This window comes from Atheta coriaria, unplaced genomic scaffold, assembly GCF_025399875.1.
Source record: "Atheta coriaria isolate IRGN ID8LTWV9N9 unplaced genomic scaffold, Caltech_Dcor_3.1 hic_scaffold_8_pilon, whole genome shotgun sequence".
Lineage (NCBI taxonomy): Eukaryota > Metazoa > Arthropoda > Insecta > Coleoptera > Staphylinidae > Dalotia > Dalotia coriaria.
In genome coordinates this window covers 4,748,976-4,775,655 of record NW_027045450.1, presented here as the reverse complement: position 1 = coordinate 4,775,655, position 26,680 = coordinate 4,748,976, and the positions used below count along the sequence as shown (strand labels likewise).

Sequence of the window (26,680 nt, the reverse complement as noted above, 5' to 3'; positions counted from 1 at the left end):
GAAAAATGTAATTAGAAGTGCTAAAAATTGAAATTTTTCAAATTTCATTTTAAAAATGTTAAAGTTTTATTTAAGGTTTAATAACTATTAAACATATAAAGATTATTATAAAATTTAAAAATATTAAATAGTAAATTTCTTTACAAATTATTTCCATGAATTTTTCTTTCTTGAAGCATATTTATGGATGTAATTCATTTTTAAACTTAATTTTCACTATCGTATGACATGTATTAGTTATTCTTGATTAAACTTGATTCTCGGATCAAATTTTTTGATCAAATATAATCCCCGCGTGCGTCATCTCTCATGAATCATTCAAAAGAGAGGAGTTGCCAGCGCCGGCGCGCAATTTCATTCACACCTTGCCGCCATAGAATTTCGTCCTTTTTCCGACGACTTTTTCCGTCATTCCTCGTTCGCCGCGCGCGATTATTGTATACGAAACGAGGTCTCGGTATCTTGCCGACACGTTTTATTGAGGCTGCAGGACGAAGGATAACGCGCGCGCGCACATTCAATTGAATCGTCGTTGCGGAAGGCGCGCAGGCTTATCGAGCACCTATTTAGAAAACACACACTAGGAAAATGCGTATGTTGCGGGCTGAATCCTGGATTTCCAGTTTAATCCCGATAATGTGCTGGAAATCAACGCGACGAAGGACGATTCGTAGGTGTGTAATGAGCATGCGTAATGCGTAATCCTGTCACAGGGATTATGTCAGGTGTCCATCGCTTCGTTGTGTGGTTACATCCGTTCGCAGAGGCTAATTGCGTTTAGCGCCGAATTCTGTTTGCGTAACATTCGAAAACTGGAAGCAATGAGTGTGTATGTTTGATGCGTGCGCAGTCGATTGCGGTTTGATGCCAACGATGTTTTTATTCCGCAAATGTTTGCATAGTTTTTCGCAGCATAAAAGCGAAAAACAGTCAAACAGCCAAATAGACGCGCACCTAATGGACGCTCGGACGTTTTAGTTATGTGTGCGAATTCGCGCGGCTGTGACAACACAAATCCATTTCATATTGCATCCGGAATTATGTTTTCACAACTGGAGAAATACACAATTAAAAATTGTACACAATAATACTAATACACTTTGACGGTATTAATGTTTTATTTATTACGAGTTTATTTTTGTTTTTGCGCCAATTTTTTTTTTTTTGATTTTAAATGAAAAAAAAAACGGATAAAGCATTTATTGTTTAACAACCAATTTATTGGATCTAAAGTTTAATTAAATGTTTCATCTATTCAGTTTTTGTAAATATTTAAATATAAATGTTACTGCAAAAATATTTAAAATATAAAAAATATCCCGGCGCCTCCACACTATGATTTCTATGTGTTTACAAATGCATAATTTTTTGAAAATATTTTCTTGTTATTTTTATGTTAAATTTAACAAAAAACTAGTGAAATAAAAACAAAATTTGCTATGTAATGAGAGCTAAATAAACAGGGTTTAAATATTCATGACATTTTTAAACCCTTTGAATTTCATCTTTGAACTTAACACACAAAAAACCCGACGTGAACAAAAACATTGTATAATAATAAAATGAAATTTAAATTCCAAAACAACAAAAACGAGAGCATTTTTCACATTTTCTACATTTGCCACTCTTCATCCCTTACCAACACTAAGTGCCTGTGTGAGAGTGTTTTACGATAAGATATGCGAAACAAACGCAAAACACAAAAAAGCAAAAAAGCGCAAAAACCGTTGTAAAGGGTGTCGAAAAGGGTGAAAAGGCAAACGGCTGTAGGGATGACGACGGGACGATGTTTTATTCGCCGCCGCCGATATCAAAAGGTGTTTTGTTCCGTTTTGGTCGCCTCGCGCCCGAATCTGAAAATTGATATTTCTGCAAACTACGACCGTTTTACCTTGCATAGTGGCTCTTCTGCTGCCAGTGCTGCTGGTTTTTGTCGAACAGCGCGAGGAGAAAGGGGAGGGCACTTGTGCGGATGCTGCCACCCGCATTTGTGGAGGCGGAGAAGGTGTGAGACGCAGGACGGGCGCGCATAAAGGAAACTTGGAAAATGGAAAATAGATGGATCGCTCAGCGAACGCGTTATCATCTTTGCGGGGGATGGGGAATAAACATTTCAATTCTTTTCGCGGCCGGACGGGGGCGAGAACCGGCATAAATAACGTATCGATATGAAAATGCGGCAAAGAAACGAAGTGGGAGGAAGTACAAAAAGGAAAACTCAGGGAAAAATCTCAGATTGATTAGAAAAAGTGCTTTTGAAGTTTAGGACAACAAAAAGTGAACAATAATGGATAAAAATAATCAAAATTATATTTTTATTCCTTAATATTTGAATAAATTAATGATTTTTTTTGCTTTTTGGTGATTTTAAAAAATAATAAAAGAAAATATTGCATTTTAGCGCCATTTATGTTAAATTTATATAACTATTACTTCAGTTGAATCTTCATACCAACTTTCATCCCTCATTTCATACCCTTTAAAATATATTATTACAACTAAAATAAGCTCATTTTATTTTCCTCAGTCCAAACAATCTCTCCACCAAAATTTATCAAAATTGGTTTTGTGGTTTATGCCTGAAAGCGTCACAAACATATTTTTTACATTTTTCTACTTAAAATAGTAAAATACCCTAAAATTCATGTAAAAATTGTAATAAATAATGAAAAATTAATTATTAAATTACAATTCTCCTTATAATTTTTATAAATTAATTAATAACATAATGAAAACAATAATTAACAGTTTTTACAACATCCTGCTGTGCTAATCCCTAAAAATTATAACTGCAGTTGCTCCAAAATTAATGATGCAATGCATTATTGAAATGCGTTTGCACTGATAAAAACCCGGCGTCCATTTTAATGCAGTGTCATTCGATTTTGCACTTTTCTCCTCCGGTTGCTTCCCACACTGTTCCCGCGCGCGGCAAAGACGTCGTTAATAACACATCGCCCGCCGTCTGCGTCGACTCGTTCATTATTAATAATGTTTGTTTCTCGCAGCACCGCACACGAAGGCAATGCGCAGCGCAGCGCGAGATTATTAATTTTTGCATAAATAATAAAATTCTGAAATTCATCGTCATCTCCAGCGCGTCAACGCGGCACTTCGTCCGTGCTTCACTGGATCATTATTCAAACGCGGATCGAAGCCAGCTGAACGCAAGAAACGTCCTCTTTCTTAACGCAGCAGCGGCGCTGTTTCTTCGCGCTCCTATTTGCGTCGCAAACATTTCCCGATGATATTTCCTTATATTATGTTTATACACTCGAGTAATTTCGATTCCGCGCCGGGCGCCCGGACGAGATGAATGCGATGCGTAATGGAAAGTAATGGGAATGCGGTGCGGGAGTGGGAAGTGGATGATGAGGCGATCGGCGAAGGCGGAATGGAACTGAAGCTGGCATACGCGGGGTGAAATTGGGAAAATGCAGAAGGGAGTATTAATTGGGAAAGTTCCAGTTAAGTTTGGTCGAGTTTTGTGTTCAAGGAAAAAATCGGTAAGGAAATATTGGGAAAATGCAAAATATTGGCCATAATGGTGTGAAATTAAATTTTTGTTTGGCGAGTGTGCAAATTTTATTATGTTTAATATTTACGTTCCGAGAATAAACAAAAAGTTGAAGAAAAAGCTTTTTTAAGTTTATAAAAGTTGGAAAAGTTTTTAAAGTTAAAGAAAAAAAAGATTTAAAAAATAAAATAAAATTTATTTGTTAACAATTTGTGTTAATATTATATTGGTATAAATAACAACTTTTTAGTTTTATTAATTTTAGTGTAAAATTGATAAAATGTGCATATTTTCATAAATAAATTTTATTTTTTAGATTTTGTATTGGTAACTATAGAGTGGATGCGCCGGGGAAATTAAAATTGAAACAAAATTGTACAATATTTTTCATAAATAATTGTATAAATTAAAAGTTCTGAACTATTAAACACAATAATTCCTAAAAACACCTTTTAATATTTTATTTGTTTACCAAACAAAAAATTTTAAATTTTTATTTTTGAAACCAAAATTCTGCACAACAACAACATTAAAACCACAGTTTAAGCTTCTCTCCCCTTGGCAGCCATGCCAACCCTGCCTTCTCAAGCTTTGCTGTTGTCTTTGCTCCAAGAAAGGATTGCTCCTGGATTTGTTGCTGCGCGTAGACAAAAGCTCCACTGTGAAAATGTTGCGCGCGCGAAGATAGCGCCGAGCCGCTAAGTAATTGCCGCCCCCCAACGATTGCGCAATTACCGCGGGCGCGCAATTGCCGCCGTGGATTCCGACGATTTCGCCGTCGTTTGTGTTGCAAAGTGCGGCGCTGCGTGCGCAGTCGTGACACAGCAATTAAATAATTATTGTTCAATTTCGAGCCGAGTTACACCAAAAGCTCGCACGGTGGAACGGGAGGAATTTGTCGCTTGGAAAACGACGGATAACTTGGAAAGTTTTCCACTTAAAGGGATAGAATAAACAATTGCTTGTTTATAATTTACTTTAGTATCTAGACAATTAGATAAAGTATAAATCAGAATTATTATACGAATACCTTTCAGAGAAATAAATATTTTTTGAAAAAAAAATTAAAATTTTGTCAAAAATGTAATTTTTATCAATAAATATCTTGAGCAAAAACACTATTTATGCAAACATAGACTTAAAAGGCTTTAATAATAATTAATAATAATTTTTAGAAATTTTTAAAACAAAATTTCAAATTTTAGCAAATTTTTTTCAAAAATTAATAAAATCTCAATTATTTCCTTTGTAAAAAACATGCACGCTCCATAAAAAGCCAAATTTATCCAAAAATTACTTAAACCAAGCGGCGTTTAACTTTGTGCCACTTGCCTTCAAAAACTTGCCGCGTACGCCAGCGTAAAGTAAAATTTCAGTAGCGAAACTTCTCCGCCGGCGAGAAAATTACAAATTGGGTTCAAATATTAAATAACATAATGTACAGCCGACGGGATGGGTCGACGGGTCGGCAGGTAGCGAGTGCGCCTTCCGAGACGCTTAAAAAGTTAATAATATAAGGCTCAAATTTGAATCTTATCAGCTTAAAGCGCAAAAGCGCATTCTAACATAGCGCAGCGGAACGCACGTCACATAAAGTTTAAAATATTTTAACCTAAGCTATAGAATAACATCATCATAGCATATATTAATACATTTTAATAATGTTTTACTCAAAACGTAATTTTAAATTAAAATTAAATTAAAACGAGCAAAATTTATTAATTTACATGCGTTTGAATATTGTGGAGGCGCCGGTCATAATTTTAATTTTCAGTAAATTTAGATCAATCTTACTTAGTGGATTTTTTGTAATATTATACCAAAGTCAATTTTTATCTCTAACGATGAAATATCTCCGGGATCACGACTTAATCACGCAAAATTGACTTATTACGATCACGTAGCCGGGCAGCAAACGCACGAGCGCAAATTTGACACACAAAGTTCACCCTCGGCGCGACCGTCGCAGGGATTTCGGATTTCAATTAAGTCACGCTCAAGTTCCACAACTTATCGCCGCGATCGCGGTTATTAGCTAATAAACGTGAGACGCCGCTGCCGGTCACTGAATTATTGCCCACAAAAGTGTCAAACTAACTTTTCACTCCCTTCCGCTCGCGTTTCATTACTTTAAAGGCAAAACAAATCAAATCAATTGCGGGGTCCAGATCAATTTAAATCTGACATTTGAATCAGAAATGTGTACGGATATTTGAGCCGATGAAACACGCTCGAATGGGCGAATTTCTTGAGCGGAATTCGAGTTGAACGCATGATTTATGGATCACAATTATCCTAATGCGATTTTCGAGTACGGCGCGCGCGCAATCAACGCCTAATTCATTCTCGATGTGCGGTTAAAGCGCCGGTGCGAATGGAGAGAAGCTCGCCGACCGGAAGCGGTGCAAAACAACGCGCCCGCAAGTGTTTAATTAATTGGTCTGCGAATGGTATACGCCGGCTGGGCTCACATTCAATTTAAGGAACGTTTTCTATAATTCAAATATTACTGGTATAGTGTAATTAATGTTAAACGCAAAGCGGTCATATTAATACAACAAAAATTTAATTAATATCAAGAACTACGGAAAATTAATTTATTTACTTCATAAACTAATTATTAATTAATTTATGATTTATATTTAATTGTTATTAATTTTATTTTGAAACAAAAATATTTTTTAAGAAAAAATATTTTTTTACAAATTTAACATAGAAAAAGATAGAGTGGAGGCGCCTGGCATAACTAATTATATTTTATTAAGACAAATGCAAAATTGTTTGCAATATCCATGAAAAAATCCATATTTTTTCTTCCCTGATTAAAATTTCCTTTGTCAAAATTGAACTCCGCCTAATGTAGTCCTGCGCAGCACACAATGCAAACTAATTAAGCAGGAGGCAAACGCTTAGGAGTCCTGCAAGCAATCGCCCGTTCCTTTGCGAGCGTCTGTCGGTTATATGCCTGCTGCAAGGAAACGTCGCGATTCCTGACCGCCCATTGTCTTCCAGACGGCGCAAAATTCGCGTTCGTTAATTTCCCCACAACTCCTTTCGGTCAATTAAAACGCGCCTCCTATCGCCTCGAAAATTAAGACTTTGCTCACAACTCCCACACCCCAACTTGGCCTCGCCAAACTCCTACGCCGCGCGAAGAAGTTGAAGTAGATGCACAATTAGAACTTTGAGACCTCGGGGAAAGAAGGTTTGTAAACAAATTTGGCGAAAATATGTAAACATGAATTTCGGAACAAAATATTTTTATTAAAAATGTTTGATGATTTATATTTTTCAAGTTATATTAAGAAACTTGGATAAATTTATGAATAATTACAATTTTTATTTTTTAAATACGTCAAAAATTATAAAAGTTACAAAGGTTTAAAGTTTTAGTGTAGACTGGGTGCCACGCCTTTCACTTCCTATACGCATGCGCTACTTAACACTACACGCCCACCGCTGTCAAGTCAAAACTTTAAACTTGAATAACTTTTAAACTAATCATCGTAGAAAATTCAAATTTTCGCTAGTCTTCTTAATATTAGTTACTAATTAATTATTTCTTTTAAAAAATACAAATATAATAATTTACTTTATGCTTACACTACAAAAACTTTTTAATAATTAAGTCTATGTGCTTTTCCGTAAAGTATAAAGTTCTTGCTTGCTTTGGTCAACACGTCCGCAGCGTTTCGTTGAAATGTTGAACTTTGAACTTAGTATCAAAGTCGGCAGTGCGTGCGAATTTGCACGAATTTGTCTAACGATACGGTCTAACAACAACCCGCGGGCTGCACCTCGCAGCAGGCGCACGAAGAATGCAAACGTTCACAAACCTTCTGTCAAAGTTGGCCGTCGCTCAAACTTGTACTTATCCTCAAGTTGGTTGTAATTTTAGCATAAAGGTAGCTAAATTTAACATAAAATACGCCTGAATATAATTAAACACACCTAAGTACACATACATCTATTAAATCTTTACCTTAATTATTTAAACTATTTCAGTAAATATTGTATAATTTTAATTTTTACTAAAAGTTAAATTTATGATCAAAAAAGTTTTTCGATCGTTTTTCATCGTTTGAGAACCCAAAAGTCTTTTTTTATCAATTCCTGGATAATCTATTAGCCCGCGAGCGGCGTAATTAATCTCGCGAGCACCTTCCGCTCACATAGTAGAGAATATAAGGGGGATGGCCACAGCTATCGATGCGCTAGCACGCCGACCACGCGATGGTATGCGATAGAATGAGGACCACAATAATCCAATTTATTCGCGCCGCAACTGCGGGCGAAGTTTCGCTTGCTTCTCCACGAAGCTAGAAAGCAATGAGAATGCGCATTTGCCATCAGCAAAACACAAACAAACACATACTAACTCACAAGGAAGCAGTTAAACAGCAACTAACTTGAATATATAGCCAAAGTTGTTAAACGAAATATTTATATATAGAAATTTTTTATTTATGAATTTTTAAGTTTTTCTTTATAAAATATTAGAAATTTTATAAAGAATATATTTTGAATTTTTAAATATCATAAAAATTAAAAAGTTATGATGATTTTAAGTTTAGGGTGCCACGCCTACCATGACGTAACTATTTAGGCAGCGCACGCACGCGTTATAATACACGCCCATCAATGTCACTTTCAATTTTAAGTACTCGTAACTTTTAAACTAATAATCGTAAAAATCTCAAATTTTTACAGTCGTCATTAAATTTTTATTACTTTCAAGTTTTATACGCAAATACAAAAAGTAATTTACATTGTGTTTTGGGTTGTCTATGTTTATACCAATGCATACAGTCATTAAACAGTGTGAATAATGTGGTGTAAAGTTCGATTAGCGCTTCGATTATTTATAATAAATTACTTCCGCTGCTGCATCGATTTCAAGATGATTTTGCGATTGCACTTGAACAATAGCAATTCTCTTAAAATACATGGAAGGGGTGAATTTCTGTTTTATGCGAGTTTGCACACCGAGTTTCGAAATAGCTGTACTTTAGATAATAGTATCATTAACTACAAAAAAAAACTAAAGTAAAAAAAGTTTGTATTTTTTTATTTATGTGATGATAATGAGTATTGTAATTATATACCGTTAATGATTTTATTTAAAAATAAAATTAATTACCTGATATTTTCCAAAATATGTCCAAATTTTAATTTGTTAAACTTCTGCACATAATATTCATGGATACACTAATTAACCTCACTTCAGCATGAAATAAAAATTCATCATTCACTTTTTTTACTTTTCAAAGTTTTATAAACTCGTTTTATAAACACGTAACCAGCGGGAATGCGAGAGTTGATGATACGAACCGCGACTATAACGGGATGTTGTTGCGCTCCGACAAGCGAGTCCCGACTGAAGCTCCAAAGCTTGGAAGCTGCGCGGATGCCGCGAATGCCGCGGATGCTGCGCCGCGGCGCTGAATTTCTGAATTTCTAAATGCGGACCGAACTCGGTCGGCGACGATTGTTCACTCTTCGTCGGCGCCAGCAACGCATACATTTTCATGCTTTTTGTTTTTTGCATCTTACGACTCAACTCTCGACTCGTCTCTACTCAACAATTCACCTGCACAGATCTATTTTAGTACTTCTGTAACACGAAATATTTTAAATCTTGATTTTTTGGTAAATGGTAAATAAATTCGTTTCTTTAGATAAGATTTGCGTGCGGGTATTGGTTGGCAGTTGGCATGAGTCGGGGTCGTAAATTTTCGGCGTTTTCGAGACAACTAAAACGTTAGAATCGCGCGTCCGGCCGAGTGCCACTTGCCCTTTTAGAATAACCCTAGTTTTCCAACGAAGCGCGAGCGCATCAAGCACCCATCGTTGAAGCAAGGGGTAATCTTGAGATCTAAGACTGCTTAGACCTCTTTAGAATCATGAGCATCGTAAACGTCGCAAGTGGTCTTCCTATAAACTTATCTTGACATAAATCTACCAATTTAAAACGTTCAAATGTATTTTTTTATATAAAAAATTAAAATTTATTACAAAATATTTTTGAATTTTTTAAATTCATTAAAAACTTTAGAAGATATAAGCAAAAACATAATTGGGAGCCACGCCTACTGTTACGTCACTGTTGCTACATGGAGTAGTACCAAGAGAAAGTAACCACGCCCCGCTGCGTCAAACAAAACTTTAATCACGCATAGCATGAAAACTAATAATCGTAAAAATCTCAAATTTAACACATGAATAATCTGTTTCGATAAATATTCCTCCAATAACATGGAATTTATTATTTACGTGTTTGTCAACGAATGAATTTTAAATCAAGGCAAATCATTGTAGGCAAACAAGAAAACAACTCAAATATTAATGAATTTTATTAAAAACAAAATAAAATCCTTACAATTGTTTCCGAATCCCGAATTAATTGTTTTTGTCTGATGTAAAAATACATATATAAATGAATTTGAATTATAAATGATGTTGTTGATTAATTTTCAATTCGACAAATTGATTAAAATAATTTCATTTGATAAATGCAACAAAATAAAATAAATTAACCTCGCCCATTGATTAAATCACGATGCATGAAATCGTTTCATAAATTATTCAATTTTCGACACGTGTGTGCAGTGTGATAAAAACGTTGAGTTAATATAATGACGCAGTTTGTTATATCGTGACAAAAACAGTTTGCACAAGCGTTTTCATTGAGTCGACGTGCAACGAGCTTAATAATGCGATCGAAGCCTACTCGGAAAGTGCCGCCGACACGTAGAAGAACTTGGTTTGAAATACAAAAAATGAAAACAATGCCAAGTGCAACGAGGAGTGTGAGAATGAGTCAGTATTGCACAATAACAATTAAACCGATTTTAAAGGTGGCGAGAGTTTTTGGTTTAATGCCGTTTACTATTAGTGAGAATGGTGTGGCTAATAGAATGAAATTTTCGAGGGGTTTTGGGATTTATAGTGTATGTTTTGCGTTGATTGCTCGTAAGTAATTTAACAATTAGTAATTAATTCTGAATGAGTGAAATTTTATTACTGAGTATAAAAAATTTTGAAATTTTTTATTTTATTTCAAACGTTATTTGAAATATTGATCTGTTTACAATAGTTTATACTGTATAAATAATTAATTATTTAAACATTGATTTTTAGTACTATAATGCTTAAACTTTTAAATTTTTTATTTTAAACTCAGTTATTGATAAAAAATCATTTTTAATCCAATTTTTGATTGTTTTTCTTGTTTTTTAGCCATTTTTACATTTTCTGGAGTAACAACTGACATATTAACCGGTGCATCTTCCGAAATGCAAAAACCTTTTGTGCGTACTGTTTCATTAGTTGACTTTTCAACAATTGCCATTACATACGTCACTGGAATAGTTACGATTCTTCTAAAAAAAGAAAAATTTCTAAAAATTGTACATCATTTTACACAGGTAATTATTTTCCCAAAAAAAAAAAACTTAAAATTGAAAATTTTAAAAATTTAATATTAATTTATTTAATTCTTTTAGATTGATGAAATTTTAGGCATGAAAAACGCATTAAAAGCATGACGTTACGCCATAAAATCGATTATTTTTATATACAGTGCGGCCGGATGTGTTGCACTTTGTCATAATTACATGACTGTAATTGCAATACCAGATTTAAGCGGAGGTCCATCTCCAGCGCCGTATTTCGTACCATATTTAAGTTCATATTTTATTTTGGTTACAATCGTCGGATTGCATTGGATATTATTAGACGGGTAAAAACATAACATAACATAACCTTTCACTTTCAGGTTATATTTTATTTTTTATTTGAATGTTTTATTTTTAGAGTGACAAGAAGATTGGCAACATTACAATTGCGACTGTCAACGCAAAATATAATATTTATTGCTAGTCCTACCAAAGATAACAGTACATTTGACACTTACATTCAAGGTTATTCCTCGGAGAAACAATTTTATAGTCCAAATCAAAGTCAGAGTTTAAATAACAGGAAACTGCAAACCGTAGGAAGTAAATTTATTATAAATGATGTGTTTAAAAATGATGAAAGATGCTCAAAGTCAAAGAATGCACTTTTGACTCCTGATTATGTGTCAGCGTTGATTAGCGTGTATGATCATTTATTTGCGGTGATGATTTTGTTTAATGATACGTTTGGTTGGACTATTGCTGTAAGTAATTTAATTTTAATTTATTTTTAAATTTTCTGTTAATAATAATAAAATATATGTTTAGTTTTTGGTACTAAATGCTACAATGAATATTCTGGTATCAGCGTATTATTTAGTTTTGGAGATATCAAATGATCCGCTTGTAATTTGGGCGATGGAAATAGTTTGGTGTATATTTCATACTGGAAGACTGATTATGATGGTGGAGGCGACAGATTCCATTAATAAACAAGTAAGTTTTTTATTAGAAAATATTTTTATTAATTTAAATAAATTTTTAAATAATTTTTGCAGTTAAGTGAACTTAGACCACAAGTACTTAAATTATTGATGTTAAATGTTGATAAATCAACTCGTAAACAAGTAAGTTTATATAAATGAAGTAAAAAAAATTAAATTTTTTATCGAAAAAATATAAATTTACTAATTGTAGTTAATATTACAGTTAAATATTTATTCTACGTACTTACTGCATACATCAAATTCACCATTCAGTCCCTGTGGATTGTTTATGTTAAATCGGAGAATATTTTTAAGCGTAAGTACAGTATTTTATGAAAACAAATAAATAATTTTAACTTTTTCCTATTTAAGATTATGGGCACAATTCTAAGTTACTTAGTAATTTTAGTTCATTTTGATACTGATGAACATGAAGACGATACCACATCAGGAAGTATATTCTACGATAATTATTAATTTAAAAATATTATAATATTTATTATAAGATTTAAATAATACAAAACTAATAATCATGTATTTTATATTAATATATTGTAATAAAAACTAAGCAAACTAACTACTATCTTGATTTCTGGATTTTACTGTTTCGAATTAAAATTAATTTAATAAAATAACGTCTGACTTTAATATTTCAAAATTTTGATACTTAAAATCATTAATAAATAATATATAATTACGTTTAACCGGCGATAATAATTTAATTGAATTTTAATTGAATTTTAATTTTTAGTGAGTACTGGTGTTGAACGTTGTTAATTGTTTCGTTTGTTGATAAATTTGTCGATTTCTGTGTTTAAGCTTTGCTGCGTTTTGGCACTCTTAAAGGACTTAAAATCGTCCTGCAATTTACTACCTATTGTGATTATAATTCTCACATTGTCTCCGCTTGGGTCGCTATGAAAGAATAAAGGCTCGAGAAGGAAAAGGGGGAATATACTTTGAAAATATGAATATTTTATTAAACAATGCGAGGGATTCCGCCGAGCGTGTGAACTCGATGGGTTTAGCGCAAACAAAAGTTCAAAGGTTTAAGGGCTTCAATGTTCCAAAAAGATTTCTATGTTATTTGTTTCGAGTCAAGCACAGTCTTGAAAGAGAATAAAAACAAAAACAAAAATAATGTACTCGTTGTATAAAATAGAATATGAAAAAAATAAGATTTTTTAATTAACATTTTTTTATAAAGTAAAAATAAGGAAAAAATACAAAAAATGTTCTAAAGGGATTAATAATTATCCGTTGCAAAAAAAATGTTTAAAAACATGTTTCACAACAGCCAAAAGCAGACGTAAAACTGTAAAAACGCACCTCGGCATGGAAAAACACAGAAAAAGTAAGCGAATTAATGTCTTTTCTAATCACTTCAACTTCGCTCAAGTTTTCCAGCGAAAGACTACTAAGACAGCAAGGAAAATGACAAAGCAAGTGGATTTTAAAGGGGTAATTATACAAATCCCTAGCAAAAAGATACTAAGATAAAAAAATGTAAAAAATTACCGGTAATATTTTATCTAAAAAAATAGAAAAAAATATTGAAAAATTATTCAAATTATTTTTGCATTTAATAAAACTTTATGTTTTAAATCACTTCTGAAGAAATCAGTTTTATTTGACTAGTAGTTTAGGAATTATGAAAGATTAAAATTTAATTTGACATTGAGGGGCGTGTAGTTTACGTGGTCACGCCTAGTGTGACTAAGCGATGACGTAATTGTAGGCGTGGTACCCAAAACTATAATCCTTTATATTTTCTGTAATTTTCATGCTAATTTTAAGCAACAAAAAGAATTTTTAATATTTTTCTGATTTTTAATTTTTATTTGTTGAATGATAATAAAATGAAACCATAATATTTTTTAACGACGTATATAAACCCTGATAATTGAATTAAAACATCCGTTAAGTAACGATTTTCAAAAAAGGTTTAACGCTCGCCGAATCCCGAATCCCGCACCCGCTGAATTCGGAGCTTATGTGCGTAATTTAAGCGGCACTTTGGAAATATGCAAATCCATTCGCGTCCGCATTTGCACATTTTTCGTGTCGTAACACTCGCGTTTTCCGCTCTCCGGCGTTTCGCGTTTTAATCCCGTCTGTGGAGAGAGTACATCAGCGGGCATATTTCGATATTTCAATATCTGGTCACTTGCCGATAACGGCATACCCGGCCCCCACTCGAATTCGATAAGATTTAATTAGCGAAATTGCGTCCGCGACAGCAGCGCGTCGTTTTTCCGTATCGGCGTGCTTCTTTCCGGCGGGCGTGAAGCAGCGGCGGTGGCGAAACGACTCTCGCAGATTAAATTAGACAAATTTAATTAAGAAATGCAATAATACTGCTTTATGTAATTCGGTCTCGGCGACACATTTCGTTTTATCATTTTCGGTACTTTATTTTAATTGAACGCTGATGAAAGAGTACCGCCGACACACAACCGGAAGGAGTTAATTTTAGATTTTGTTTTATTACAAAATATTTTATTAATTAATTAATATTAATTAAATTTACGTAATTTGAATCAAATTTTTGTTGAAAAACAAAAAATTTACAATTTTTAAAAATTTTGTAAAATTATTTTCATTGTGACAAAAGACATCAAAATATTTCATATTTCATAATATAATACAAGATGTGACAATGTTTTCATGTTTTACTTTTTGCAACTTTCGTTGCGATGTCCATAAAACATGTAAACCCTACTTTAGAGCGCATAAATAAAGAAATGAAGACGAAACGACGTGACACATAAACTTGACGAAAAGAACAACCCAACAAACACATTTGTCGCAGGTTTCCAGCACGCAGTATGAGTATTTATTGCCTTTTAAACAATAAAAAACTTCTCGAATGTCATACCATCAACGAGGCGAAAAAGAAAAACTTATCCAACATCTATTTTAATCATTTTAAAGCTCTTTTACGTTAAAATAACCTAATTTACTAACTAAAACATAAAGGAAAAGTTAAAGTTAAAGTGTTATCTGGACAGGGCGATTAAAAGTTTCTCTTTTAGGTTTTGTTCGCTGTGGTTTGGTTTTGGCAGGAAGAGCAGTGCTTTTAGCGGCGTAAAACTCGCTGTGTCCAAAAGGGTAGATTTTGGGCGGAAAGCGCGATTAGGGATTGAAAAACCACATATCATTCGATCGGGTCGTGTGATTTATTTATTGCGCATCTAATACACTTCTTTGGCACCGTTGTCCAGCCTCACAGCGTGATTTTTTCATCCGTCACGCATGGGTTTTGAAAAAACAAGTTTGGGTAAACAATCAGATGGAAATGCAATGAGATATTTTCTTTTTAAAACTGGAAATTGTTCAAAATTATGTTTCTAAAGGCCAAATTAATAATATTATATCAAATTTGCAATTTTTGTTTGTTTGTTACGCTTTCACGCAAAAACCACGCAACAAATTTTGATAAATTTTGGTATAAAGATGTTTTTGATTGAGGAAAAGGAAATAGGCTATTTTTTGTCGTATAAATTTAATTTAAAGAGTGTAAAATAAGGGATGAAAGTTGATATAAAAATTTAGTCATATATAAAGTTACATAATTTAAATGGAGATGGCGATCTAGTGCCCTATAAGCATTTCTGATTGATTTAAATTAAAATTTTGAATTTTTTGAATTTTTTGGCTCCAAAACTTGATACCAACTTTATTAATAAAGCTATAACCTCAAAAAACACCCATGTTTTGTAAAATTTAAATACTTTTCCATCAATTCACCAAACTGTTTTGTAACCTAAAAATTAAAATCTTTTCACGCATAAAATTCCATTACGTCGCGCCCAAATTTCAATTTTGTAATTCTACTGCTTTAGATAAATGCAGCTTGCGCCAACGCGTATGCGAATTTCTATGCTTTGCTGCATAATTATTCATCTCCGTAAATGTGTCGTGCGCACGACTTTGTGCGCTATTGTACCGCTTTTGTGCGTTTCGTCAAAGTGGCAAATCCAAATCCCAGTCCGGCGTGCCTATTTTTTTGCCGACGTTACTGTATAGCGCACATACACCTACATGTAAATCTACGCATGTGTGTGTGTTATCAAAGTTGAGCGCTGGGCGCTGGATCCAAAGCGTAGAGTCTCTTTTGGTCGGAGATATCAGCAGATTTTGCGGCAGTGCTTTTGTTGCGCATTACGCATCGCTTTGTGGTTTATTTATCGCATGCGAGAAAACAAAAATTCGTTACGATTTTTAATTAAACTTCCGATATTATCGCGTATTGCGGGCGTGATGCTAATGCGGGTGGATAAAAAAATTAGAATTATTGTGGTGAATTTTTATATTAACATGAGATTTAAAGCAGTGGAGGCGCCGGGCACATTTTTTCGACTACAAAAATACATAAATCTCTTTAAATTCAACAGTTTTAACCTGAAAACCTTTAAGTACACATTCTTACACGTGGTTTGGCATGGTTCAAGGATAGTCAAATCATATCGACACTCATCTCGATATTTATCGCTTTTCTGAGCAAATTTACGTGTCGCTTTCCCCGCTGCCATCTCCGCCAACCTTATTTACGACCTCACTTAGTGCCTTAGTATGCCGCATGGCAGAAAATCAATTTTTACCGGCCTGCAAGCGCGACCGCGACATCGACGCACCTGCACCGAATACCCAAAAAGGGCTGCAAGGGCAAGCTGTAAACTTCGAACATCACGAAGGGTTTTTGGTAACAAACTGAGCGCGCGGCAAACGTCACTTGCTCCTCGTAGTAAATACATTCATAAATCCAATGCGAGGATGCGAGAAAGCTCCGGGTAAAAGCTGCTCGAGAAGCTAATCCACATACGGAGATATATAGTGTAGGTTTTATTTGCATGCAATACACTGTGTATTTTATACGTCTATATACAATGTGTTTGAATGTTTTTTTTAGGTTTTTTGGAAGAGAGTTAACGCGACTGCAAAATTCCATCAGCATCAAACACGTTTATATTTTGTTTGCATGTTTGCTTTGACTGAGAGAGGTCCTCAAAGGTCCTGAGTAAACAGAAATTAATTTGCCTGAAGTGGAGGACAAGTGGGCGAGCAAGGTGAGAAGTCTTCTTGTCGAAAAGTGTCAAACAAATTGATTTTTGTTTGAGAAAAAGAGTAAAATTACGTTTTATTTTATAAATTTATTTTTTATTAAATCCTGATAAGTCTAAAACTAACTTGGATATTTATAAACTTTAGAAAGGGGCTTAGAGAACTTATAACTAATTAACAACAATTTATACCGTGTGTTTTAATTATTAAAAAATTAAATTTTTTTTCATTTGAATTTTTAGGTTAAATTTTATGAATTTATTAAAATTTAATGCAGTTTTAATTTTATATATTATTTTTTAACTCGTATGTTAAATTAATTTATAATTTACTAACGTAGTTAAATTATAATTACACGTGTGAATGTATAGTGTGGAGGCGCCGGGCGAAATCTCTGCGGTTCTAAACTCACATCATAATATTTTATTCGTATTGTTGAAACATAGTAATTTATTTACAAAAATATTTCACTTTGTGCGTCGCCATCGCGTTCGCACAAAGTTTAAAATATTCCTTTGCTTCATCCGCGCGCACGCCGCCTAATAAAATATTTATAATCTTAAGAAAGCGGGTTTTCTCTTTCCGCCAGGGCTAAGACAGTGAGTGCAGCGTGCGTTGGCAATCATATGCCGGTCGGCGAAAAACCGGACGAACAGCGAAAGCCTCGCATTTGTATTCCGCGCCGTTCGAAATTGGCGAATTTAAAAGGCAAATGCGTGTCCTCTGCGCACATTCCGCCATTGCCTCCAACAACGGGTTTGCGGTGCACAAAAAGAGGCCGCTTTCATTTCTTTCCTCTCTCGCAACTTTTGTTTTCGGTTTCGTATTTTTTGCATTCTTCTCACAGACTTTTATTTTCTTTACGGCGAAATATCGCATCGTTTTGCATGTTTTTGTTTTGTCTCGTGTCGTTTATAAAAAGGAAATAAAACATAACGCTAGATATACTCGTGCGCACTTCATGAATAAAATAAAATGTGCACTGAGTGTGCGATGCGCGCACCATCAAAGAGTCACAAAGGGCGCAAAAAATCTCCGGCGTCAATTCGATCCGGCTGCCGCTTCCTTGCTCGAAATTTAAATGTCGAGATGTTGCCTTTGAGGCGATGATTAACATCTGCTGCGTTATCGGGAGCTGTGCATCGTCAAAGCGAACGATGAATACAAACTGTGTTTAAAATACTAAAATACTGATTTTCAGCAACAACACAAAAACAACAACGGCGGAAAAATACATTTTCCAAGGGTGGAAATTTTAGAGGTAAATATATAAAGGTTTTATTTATCGTATACCAAAGTTTTAAAAAAAGTTTCAAAGGCAAACTTGAAAGAAACTTGATGTTGTTTAAGAGATAAATTAAAAATGTTTGCAACTAAATATATTTACAAAGCAACTAATGATCTTCTTTATTTTGTAGTTGACATAGTAATATTCAGTTGTTTACAACAACATAGATAATAACATAGTTTTCAATATTAAAAAATGAAATAAATTATTAATTGTTGATAACCTAAATATTTTTTGATTTTTAATGTTTGGAAGCACAATTTCAATAAAATAAACAGTAAAAAAATATTTTTACATGAATAAAAGTAAAATGAATAAAAATACCTACTTGTGCAAATATAATATTTGTGGGATTTAAATTTATTTATTTACGAGCTATTGCCATGTATTTTAATATAAAAAAACTAGTTTAACTGATTGCTTTCTTGTTTATCGGATTTTTATGAGCCAAATCAGTCAATAATATTCTCTAAAAATGAGTAAATCTTCATATAAACTTTCATCCCATATTTTACACCCTGCAAGTAAAATTTTTGCTGACAAAAGTAGACTATTTGTTTTTCTATATTCCAAAATATCTCCATACCAAAATTTATCAAAATTTGATTAGTGGTTCATACGTGAAAGCGTAACAAACAAACCGAAAACTCAAATTTGTCTTTTTAATAATAGTTTATATATTACAACAACTTAATTTCTTTTTATTGAACATAAACATTAAGTAATAATTTTTGTTTCAGCGGTTTTAAATATTCAATGATTTACTTGTTTATTATATAATATTATAAACATTAAAAACCTTTGAAAAATATATTAAAATGATATTAAAACTTTAAATAATAAAAACATGTTTTTGCACAAATAAAATCTCTGCATATATGTTCCAGTATGCGTGTTTACTCCAAACACGAATTTATTATGACCTTCCATTATACTTGCAACACAAATAAAAGAATAAATGAAACGAAATACGCAGTTCTCGCTGTCTATCCGCGGGCGAATAGCGTGCCACAACACAACGCATCTTCAATTCAATTCGCATTCTGCATTCCGAGCGAGTTTCGCTTTACGCATTTCACTGCATTGAAAGCACAACTTTGCGACTTGCTGGATAAGGACAACTGCGATAATTGCCTCCGGTTATTGCATCTATTGCATATATTGACGCTAACTGCAGCAACAACAACAACAACAATGAGAACAATCGACGACGAATTGTGCATATATTACTTTGAGTAAACAGTAAACATTTTCAAGTACAAGTGGAGTGGAGTGGAGAAAATGTAAATGTATTGAGGAATTAATGATAATGGGGATATTTGTTGACATTGTGCCAAGGATAATTGTCAAAATAAAAATGTTTTTAGATAAATTAAGTTATAATGGCACTTTTAGCAATATACTGCCATCTAGTAAAGATATGGATGTATTTGATGGAAGGTAAAGCTGTAAAGCTCTGTTATTTCTTGTTATAAAGCAACAGGTGGCGCTGCAATTCATAAAAATGGATTATTCACGATTACACAATACAATTTATCATATTTATTGTTAAACCCTTTAATTTAATAGTTAATAATTTGAGATAGATAATATGAAACAACTTATATAATGAATATTTTGTAAACAATTTCATATTAGTTATTATTTATATTTTTAAACGTTTTTCTGATTGTTTACTAATTTGAGGTTATGTCATGAGCACTTTTATATACAGGATCTTTTGTATCTTGAAAACCATCCACGTGTCTGGTATACTTGCTAATCACAAGATTAGAATCTGATGATGTATATCTTCTAGGTGCTTTTGAAGTCCCAGTTTGGTCCTTGCAGGTACCAAATGCTTGAACCACAATATCCTTCTGATATTTACAAGCTTTCTGCCTTAATTGACAAGCCGAAGGGTATGTTTGTCCATCACTCCCACAAACAATCTAAAAAATTCAAATTTATTTTTATTACATTTGAATAAAATATTAAAAGGGATTTACTTGTGGATTGGCTCCTTCTTCACATTCAGTGTTACATTCACAAGTAGCATATCTCCCACGTTCTAAACAAGCAGCCCCAAAATGACAGGTCAGGTCTTTACAACTTGATGGAGGTGGTGTGCTTAAATCAGCAGAAACACAACCATTGGGACTAAGGATTTTATCGTGACCTGTACAAACGGTACACTTTTGACCTTGGATACCAGGTTTACATACGCAACGGCCTGTCATTTGCTCACAGTCTTCACGGACTGATCCAAAAGTAGAACATCCACATGCTAAAATATTAAAAGTTAATAAATATTACTTAGGTTATTAAAACTATAACTTACGTATGCACCCATGATGTCCAGAAGATATTTTAGGTAAACCCCAGTATCCTGGTTCACAACGATCACACTTCTCCCCTCCAACTCCAGGTCGACACTTACAATCTTTAGTAATAGGGTCACATACCTCCGAATACGCCCCAAGTTTATTACATCCACAAATCGGAGGACAACCTAGTTGTTCAGGTCCAGATGCAGGTGTTTTACCATCTGGACAACACCCAAACCAACTGTCATCACAGGTCTTCTTCATCTGCACTTGTTCCTTCAAACAACACTTTGCAAACCTAGCAGTTTGATGACAATAACTCCCTGAAGGGCAATCCTGCCTCAATGGACCATTACCACAATCCAATTCTTTATTAGTCAAAGGATCCAGTAGTGGTTTATCTCCATTACATGGTTTTACCTCCATTCCCTGACATAGATCCAAAGGTCTTAGACGTAGTTCTTCCTGACGTTGACAAGCTTCCATTTTCATAGCGCATAAAGAAGGATAAATACGTAGATCAGAAGCACAGACTGGTTTAGCATTCAGAATCAACGCTGGGTTGGAACAGTCAAATTGACAAGTACAACGTGGGAAGTTATCAGGACCCAATTCACAGGTTGCTTCAAAATCACAATGGATATCTCTACATGCTTCACCTTCAACAGGAACAGCTGCATTTGGTATTCCGGGAGTACCAGGTTCCAAAATTTGGATTGAGTTGGTATGCACCATTGGATTAGACACCTCTGGATGTACCTGGTGGGTAATTGGAGAATGAGTGGTGTGACCAGGTGAACCTGGAAATCTTTCACTGCAATCTCCATAAAACACAACAGTTATAGGTTGATTGACGTTAAAACTCCTTTGTTGGCAAGAAGCTTTCTGAAGCTCACATTCATTAGGGTATGTTATTATGTTTGTGCCACAGACAGGTTCAACTCCAGAGGTTTCACAGTTTGTGGGACAGACACAGACTCCGGCTTCACACCGTGCGCCATATTTACATTCAACACCTAAGCAGAGATCTGTAATAAAAAAATGTTAGTATTTTTGATTGTTTTAAGGGTTTTAAAGTACCGCAGTCTCCTTTGTAGATAGGTTGGATGTCCTGTTTGGTTTGACAGGATATTACGCGGAGTTCACATTCATTAGGATAGGTTTTACCATCGGAACCACAGATGGTACCATTTTTATACTAAATTAAAATGATTTTAGGAAATATTAAGTTTGGTTAATGTACTTAAGTACCTTTTCATCTTTACATGATTGAGGACACACACATCTTCCTTCCGTTGAACCATCACTCTCACAGATGGCGTAATGATCACACTTTTTACTTTCACAACCATCTGAAACAAATAAACACCGTTAATTCTTCTTTCAATTATTTTTATTATTTTTACTTACTGCAGGAAGTATGATACAACACAGTGATTTCCCTCCGATGTACACATGCTTCCCTTCGTAGTTTACACTCATTCCCATAGGTTATACCATCACTACCACAAACAGGACGAAACTCAGCGGAACACAATGGCGGACACTCACAACTAGCCCTGTTATCTTTCTCAACACAAATCGCTCCAAGAGGACATTGATGATTACTGCAAGCTGTTGAACTGACACTTCCTTTGTTATTACCATGGCCACAAGCACCAATGTGAGATATATTCACGGGTACTCTTGAGAGACATCCGGATCTACGTAATTCACACTCTGAGGAATAAGTTCTGCCATCTGTTGCACATACTGGACGTACAATAGGTTCACAAGGTGGAGGGCATTCGCAACGAGCTATCCCAAATTTGTTGATTGCACATTGCTCACCAAGGGTGCAACGTACACTTGCACATGGGTTTATTCCTAGAATAATAAGAAGAAAAATTTAAAAAAATAAAGAAATGAATATTAAACATTGAATACCTGAGCTACATTTTCCTCTATAAATAATATTTAAACTTTTCCTAGTTCTGCAAGTTTCCTGCCTTAATGAACACTCATTAGAATATGTTTTCCCATCCGAACCACAAACAGGAATAAACTCCAGAGGACAAGTATCACCACATCGACAAACCGGAAGTCTTTGATCGTTTAGTTGACAAATTTCCGGCTCAGAGCATTCAACTCCTGAGCAAGGATCTAAAATTTTCAAATTTTTAAAGTTTTAAATAAATTAAAAATATTAATACCCACCGCATTTTCCAGGAAATGTCACAGTAATATTCAAATTTTTCACACATGCAGCCCTTCTAAGCTCACAATTATCTTTATAATCAACTCCATCCGATCCACAAACAGGACGTGAGCCGGCATGATCCCCATAGTTGGGACAGGATGTAGGACATCGACACGTTGCCGTGTGTCCATCCGGGGATGGCACACAGCTTGCTCCAAACCCACATTGCTTATCCTTGCAAGGATCCCGCTGCTCTGCAAGTCAACACCTGGTCGATACTGCTTAGTCCTAATATTTACGTGATTTTTCATAGTAATATTACGGAAACACTTAGTATGTTGGCACTAACCTGGTGGGAATACGTAGCAGGCTTTTGTTGAGTCTTTCCAGAGGATGTTCAGCGCTAGGAGTGAAATTATAAATGAAACACTCATTTTTATAGCGTATTTGTTTATTTTAATTATATAAATTATTGGAAAATCTTGTAGTTTGTTTAGAATACTACAGGTTGTTTAGGTTTGTGTTTGTTTACGAATGAGGGGAGACAACAACACACAACACGTGACGTGAGAGCTTAATGTAAAGTTGCGATTGCCGCCGACGAGCTGGGACTGCGTGGGCGGTGCTTGCCGCCGAGCGCTTTGCCCGGTGCGCAGTTATCGATTTTATTTTTGAGGGGTATAGACATAAGGTGAAAGCGGCGCTTAAAAGCAATTTGTATTATTTTTTTACAAAGTAAAATAAAGAAAACTAATGACTCTGTAAATCATTTATATTTTAATAAAATGCATACCAAAATACATTAATATACCTACAATATAAGTAATAAATACAGTAAGCTACATTTATATGACTTCTGAACACTTTAGCGGATTTATATTAAAAATATTTATTGTTAATATGGTAATAATTGTAAATAAAACAAAAAATATTAAATATGTGCAGACATAACCTAGTTCTTATGCTAATATATTTGTAGGTTAGTTTAATGACTTAATAGATTAAATTTCAATTGTTTATTATGACTTTAATTTTAGAAAATGTACGGCTTTCTCATAAATTTTTGTTTTCTGACCGTTTTTGCTCTTGCCACTCTTCTTAATGCCCAGATACCAGTCACACTCTGCAAAATGCAGCGATTTGTAATACAAATACGCACCGGCTATTCCTTCGATAAAAACAAACATCTCTGCATCGCGATTATCCTAATAAAACAAATTTAGTAATAGTTTAATAGTTAAAAACATGAATAATAGTCGCATGTCTAAATACCTGAGACCTTAATTTTCCTTTATTATTCATAGTCACATAGAGATTAGCCAAAATCCCTTTAATCACTACGTGTCCTGGATATCCTGTTGGTATCATCTCTAACTGTGCTAAAAAACATTATTATTTTACTTCAAAATTGAATTATGTAAGCAATTAAATAAATATTTAATATCCTTACTATGAGGATCACTTTTCTCGCTTGTCCCACGCACTTTTCCATCTGGATAAATCGCCAAAAATTGTTGTGATCGGCAAAACAATTGCATACGATCTCCTTTGACATATTCAGATAATGGTACTCCTTCATATGGACCCAAAGGTTTTGATCTTAATGAACGCTTGGAACGTGTTATTTCCATCTCTTCCACCTGTGACGATGATTGATGTGTGCTCTGATTATGTGTTGATTGAGATGATGATGCATGGTCAACAAAATCTTCATCAACGGACTCATCATTATCTGAACTTGATTCACTCGACACTTCGTTTAATGTATACATTTTTCGATAATAAATATTTAATTTTATACGCTTTTAATAATTTTATAACCGATAAATATTTCACTTGGATTTTCCGCTCTTTAACTTTAATACTTTGTGCTTAAATCAAATGTCTCATAAGTGAGGAAATGTAGTTTAAGTGGCGGAAGTTATGAAACTAAACGATTTGAGCAAACTAAAACCATAGATTTCATTCCACTCAATTCGATCAGAAACGTAAATATTGTGAGTTGTGACGTAAGGCAAGAGCTTAGGCTAGTGGCAGTTAAAAATAAACTTTAATAATACTGAATACATGAATATAAATATCCTAGTCTCAATTCTAATACATTTTCGATAATATTTTAATGAACATTTAGTTTGGCAGTTTAGTTTTGTGAGTTATAATAAATATGTGTCGCTTTTTATGATTATAGCTTGAGAAAATGCACGGCTTTCTGATTAAGTTTTGTTTTCTGGCCATTTTTGAACTTGCCACTCTTCTTAATACCAAGATACCAGCCACGGAAAGCAAAATGTCGCGACAGGTAGTAAAAATAAAAGCCGACTTTTCCTTCGATGAAGACTGACATCTCTGCGTCGCGATTGCCCTGCTAAACCAGAAAGAATTAACAAGATAATTAATAATATTAGTTACATTTAAAAAACAGCTTATAAGTTGCGCTTCAATAAATTTAAAAGCATTTAAGTAGTATAGTAACTTGAGACATAAACTAATACATTGATAAATATCATTATTAAATATTTGTAATATTAGTAATCCTAATTTTATTAATGTTTTATTATTATGAGTAAGTTTTAATACCTGAGATCTCAATCTTCCTTTGTTATTCATAGTGACATAGAGATTAGTCAACAATCCTCTTATCACCACATGTCCTGGAAATCCTGTCGGTATCATTTCTAACCGAGCTAAAAACACATCATTGTTTTATTGCCTTTTCAATTTATTAAACAAATATAATAAATAGATAATAAATGTTTATACTCACTATGAGGATCAGCTTTATCGCTTGTTCCACGCACTTTTCCATCTGGATAAACCCCTAGAAATTGCTTTGATCGGCAAAACAATTGCAATTGGTCCCCTTTGACATATACTGTTAGTGGTACTCCTTCATAAGGATCTAAAGAAGGTTTTCTTTGACGTTGTCCTTGTTGATCAGAACGCAAATTGCCTGATTGTGGAGGAGCTGATGTTGATGGACCATCATCTTCCACACCACACCTTTAATGATTAAAATTTTCAGTTATTTGTGCAAAAAAAACTTGAATTTGACGTTTTAAATCAAAAATAAGCGATAACTTATGTGTTTATATGAAATCTAATTTAGTTTCTATTTATAGAAGCAAAATTAATTTATTTCTATGCAAAATATGCACTTTATTCTCACTTGTTAATCATGGCAACTCAACGGTATACATTTCAAACAAAATAGTTTACTTTTCAATGAAATATGCATTTAAAATGTTTAGAATTCCATGTAACAATTTTATTTCAATAAATAAAACACCATTACCACATAATAGAACGTTTAGAACGCGTAGTTTCCATCATTTGCATCTGTGACGATGATTGATATGAGCTTTGACTCTGTGTTGATTGCAATGACGACGAATGGTCAACGTAATCGTCATCAATGGACTCATCACTATCCGCACTCGATTCACTCGACGCCACATCGTTTAATGTATACATTTCACGATAATAAATCTCAAGTTAAACGCACTGTTAAATTTAATAACCGATAAATATTTCACTCGAATTTTCCGCTTTTGTTTAATGCGTTGTGCTAGAATCACAAACTCCACAAGTCAGGCACAGCAAACCAAAACCCAAAGACTTTATTCCTTTCCGTTCAATCAGAACATCGTGCCCACCATCGCGTTCCACAAACGTAAATATTGTGAGTTGTGACGCAAGGCAAAAGCTTACGCTAGTCGGTCTTTAAAAATAAACTTCAAAATTTGATTTCTTGTTAGAGCGCAGCTCCGAGACGATGCATTCGGTCTGCACACAGGAATATACGCTCACAAGCCGCATTTATTTATAGTTTAATAGGTTTAACTGAATTTCAGCCTGAGAATTTTGTATACAACATATCTACTGATATCATATGGTGAGATTAAATATTTGTTAAATAAATATATCGATGAAATGAATCATCTGC

At 34.0% G+C, this 26,680-nt stretch overlaps 5 protein-coding genes across 8 annotated transcripts in view; 1 reads left to right on the top strand and 4 right to left on the bottom strand.

Annotated features, from left to right (window-relative positions):
• LOC135797182 (protein eva-1 homolog C-like) overlaps positions 1–8,880 on the bottom strand; it is a 44,426-nt gene extending 35,546 nt beyond the window's left edge. For both annotated transcript variants that reach the window (XM_065309414.1, XM_065309416.1), the window contains exon 1: positions 8,658–8,880. The gene's annotated coding sequence lies outside the window, so the exon portion shown is untranslated. The remainder of the gene's footprint in view (positions 1–8,657) is intronic.
• Positions 8,881–10,764: 1,884 nt separating this feature from the next.
• LOC135797429 (uncharacterized) lies at positions 10,765–12,059 on the top strand. Its single transcript, XM_065309794.1, has 5 exons — positions 10,765–10,944; positions 11,023–11,258; positions 11,333–11,678; positions 11,743–11,910; positions 11,973–12,059. Exons 2-5 carry the CDS (start codon positions 11,134–11,136, stop codon positions 12,057–12,059), a joined length of 726 nt encoding a protein of 241 aa, XP_065165866.1. The 5' UTR covers positions 10,765–10,944; positions 11,023–11,133.
• Positions 12,060–19,865: 7,806 nt separating this feature from the next.
• LOC135797591 (agrin-like) lies at positions 19,866–23,328 on the bottom strand. Its single transcript, XM_065310036.1, has 9 exons — positions 23,087–23,328; positions 22,755–22,991; positions 22,485–22,700; positions 21,969–22,424; positions 21,810–21,910; positions 21,639–21,756; positions 20,573–21,586; positions 20,241–20,518; positions 19,866–20,183 (listed from the first exon to the last, which is right to left on the bottom strand). The coding sequence occupies exons 1-9, from the start codon at positions 23,169–23,171 to the stop codon at positions 19,929–19,931; spliced, it is 2,760 nt and encodes a 919-aa protein (XP_065166108.1). The 5' UTR covers positions 23,172–23,328; the 3' UTR covers positions 19,866–19,928.
• A 165-nt stretch (positions 23,329–23,493) lies between these two features.
• On the bottom strand, positions 23,494–24,657 carry LOC135797560 (fibroblast growth factor 1-like). The gene is made up of 3 exons (XM_065309982.1): positions 24,188–24,657; positions 24,010–24,116; positions 23,494–23,942 (listed from the first exon to the last, which is right to left on the bottom strand). The coding sequence occupies exons 1-3, from the start codon at positions 24,507–24,509 to the stop codon at positions 23,757–23,759; spliced, it is 615 nt and encodes a 204-aa protein (XP_065166054.1). The 5' UTR covers positions 24,510–24,657; the 3' UTR covers positions 23,494–23,756.
• Positions 24,658–24,768: 111 nt separating this feature from the next.
• Positions 24,769–26,579, bottom strand: LOC135797559 (fibroblast growth factor 1-like). 3 transcript variants are annotated; one of them, XM_065309978.1, is made up of 4 exons: positions 26,030–26,579; positions 25,502–25,737; positions 25,315–25,421; positions 24,769–25,102 (listed from the first exon to the last, which is right to left on the bottom strand). In XM_065309978.1, the coding sequence occupies exons 1-4, from the start codon at positions 26,206–26,208 to the stop codon at positions 24,920–24,922; spliced, it is 705 nt and encodes a 234-aa protein (XP_065166050.1). In that variant the 5' UTR covers positions 26,209–26,579; the 3' UTR covers positions 24,769–24,919. The 3 variants fall into 3 exon arrangements, with proteins under 3 accessions (XP_065166050.1, XP_065166051.1, XP_065166052.1); XM_065309979.1 differs by having other exon boundaries at positions 24,769–25,099; XM_065309980.1 differs by having other exon boundaries at positions 25,904–26,042.
• Between the last annotated feature and the right edge of the window lie 101 nt (positions 26,580–26,680).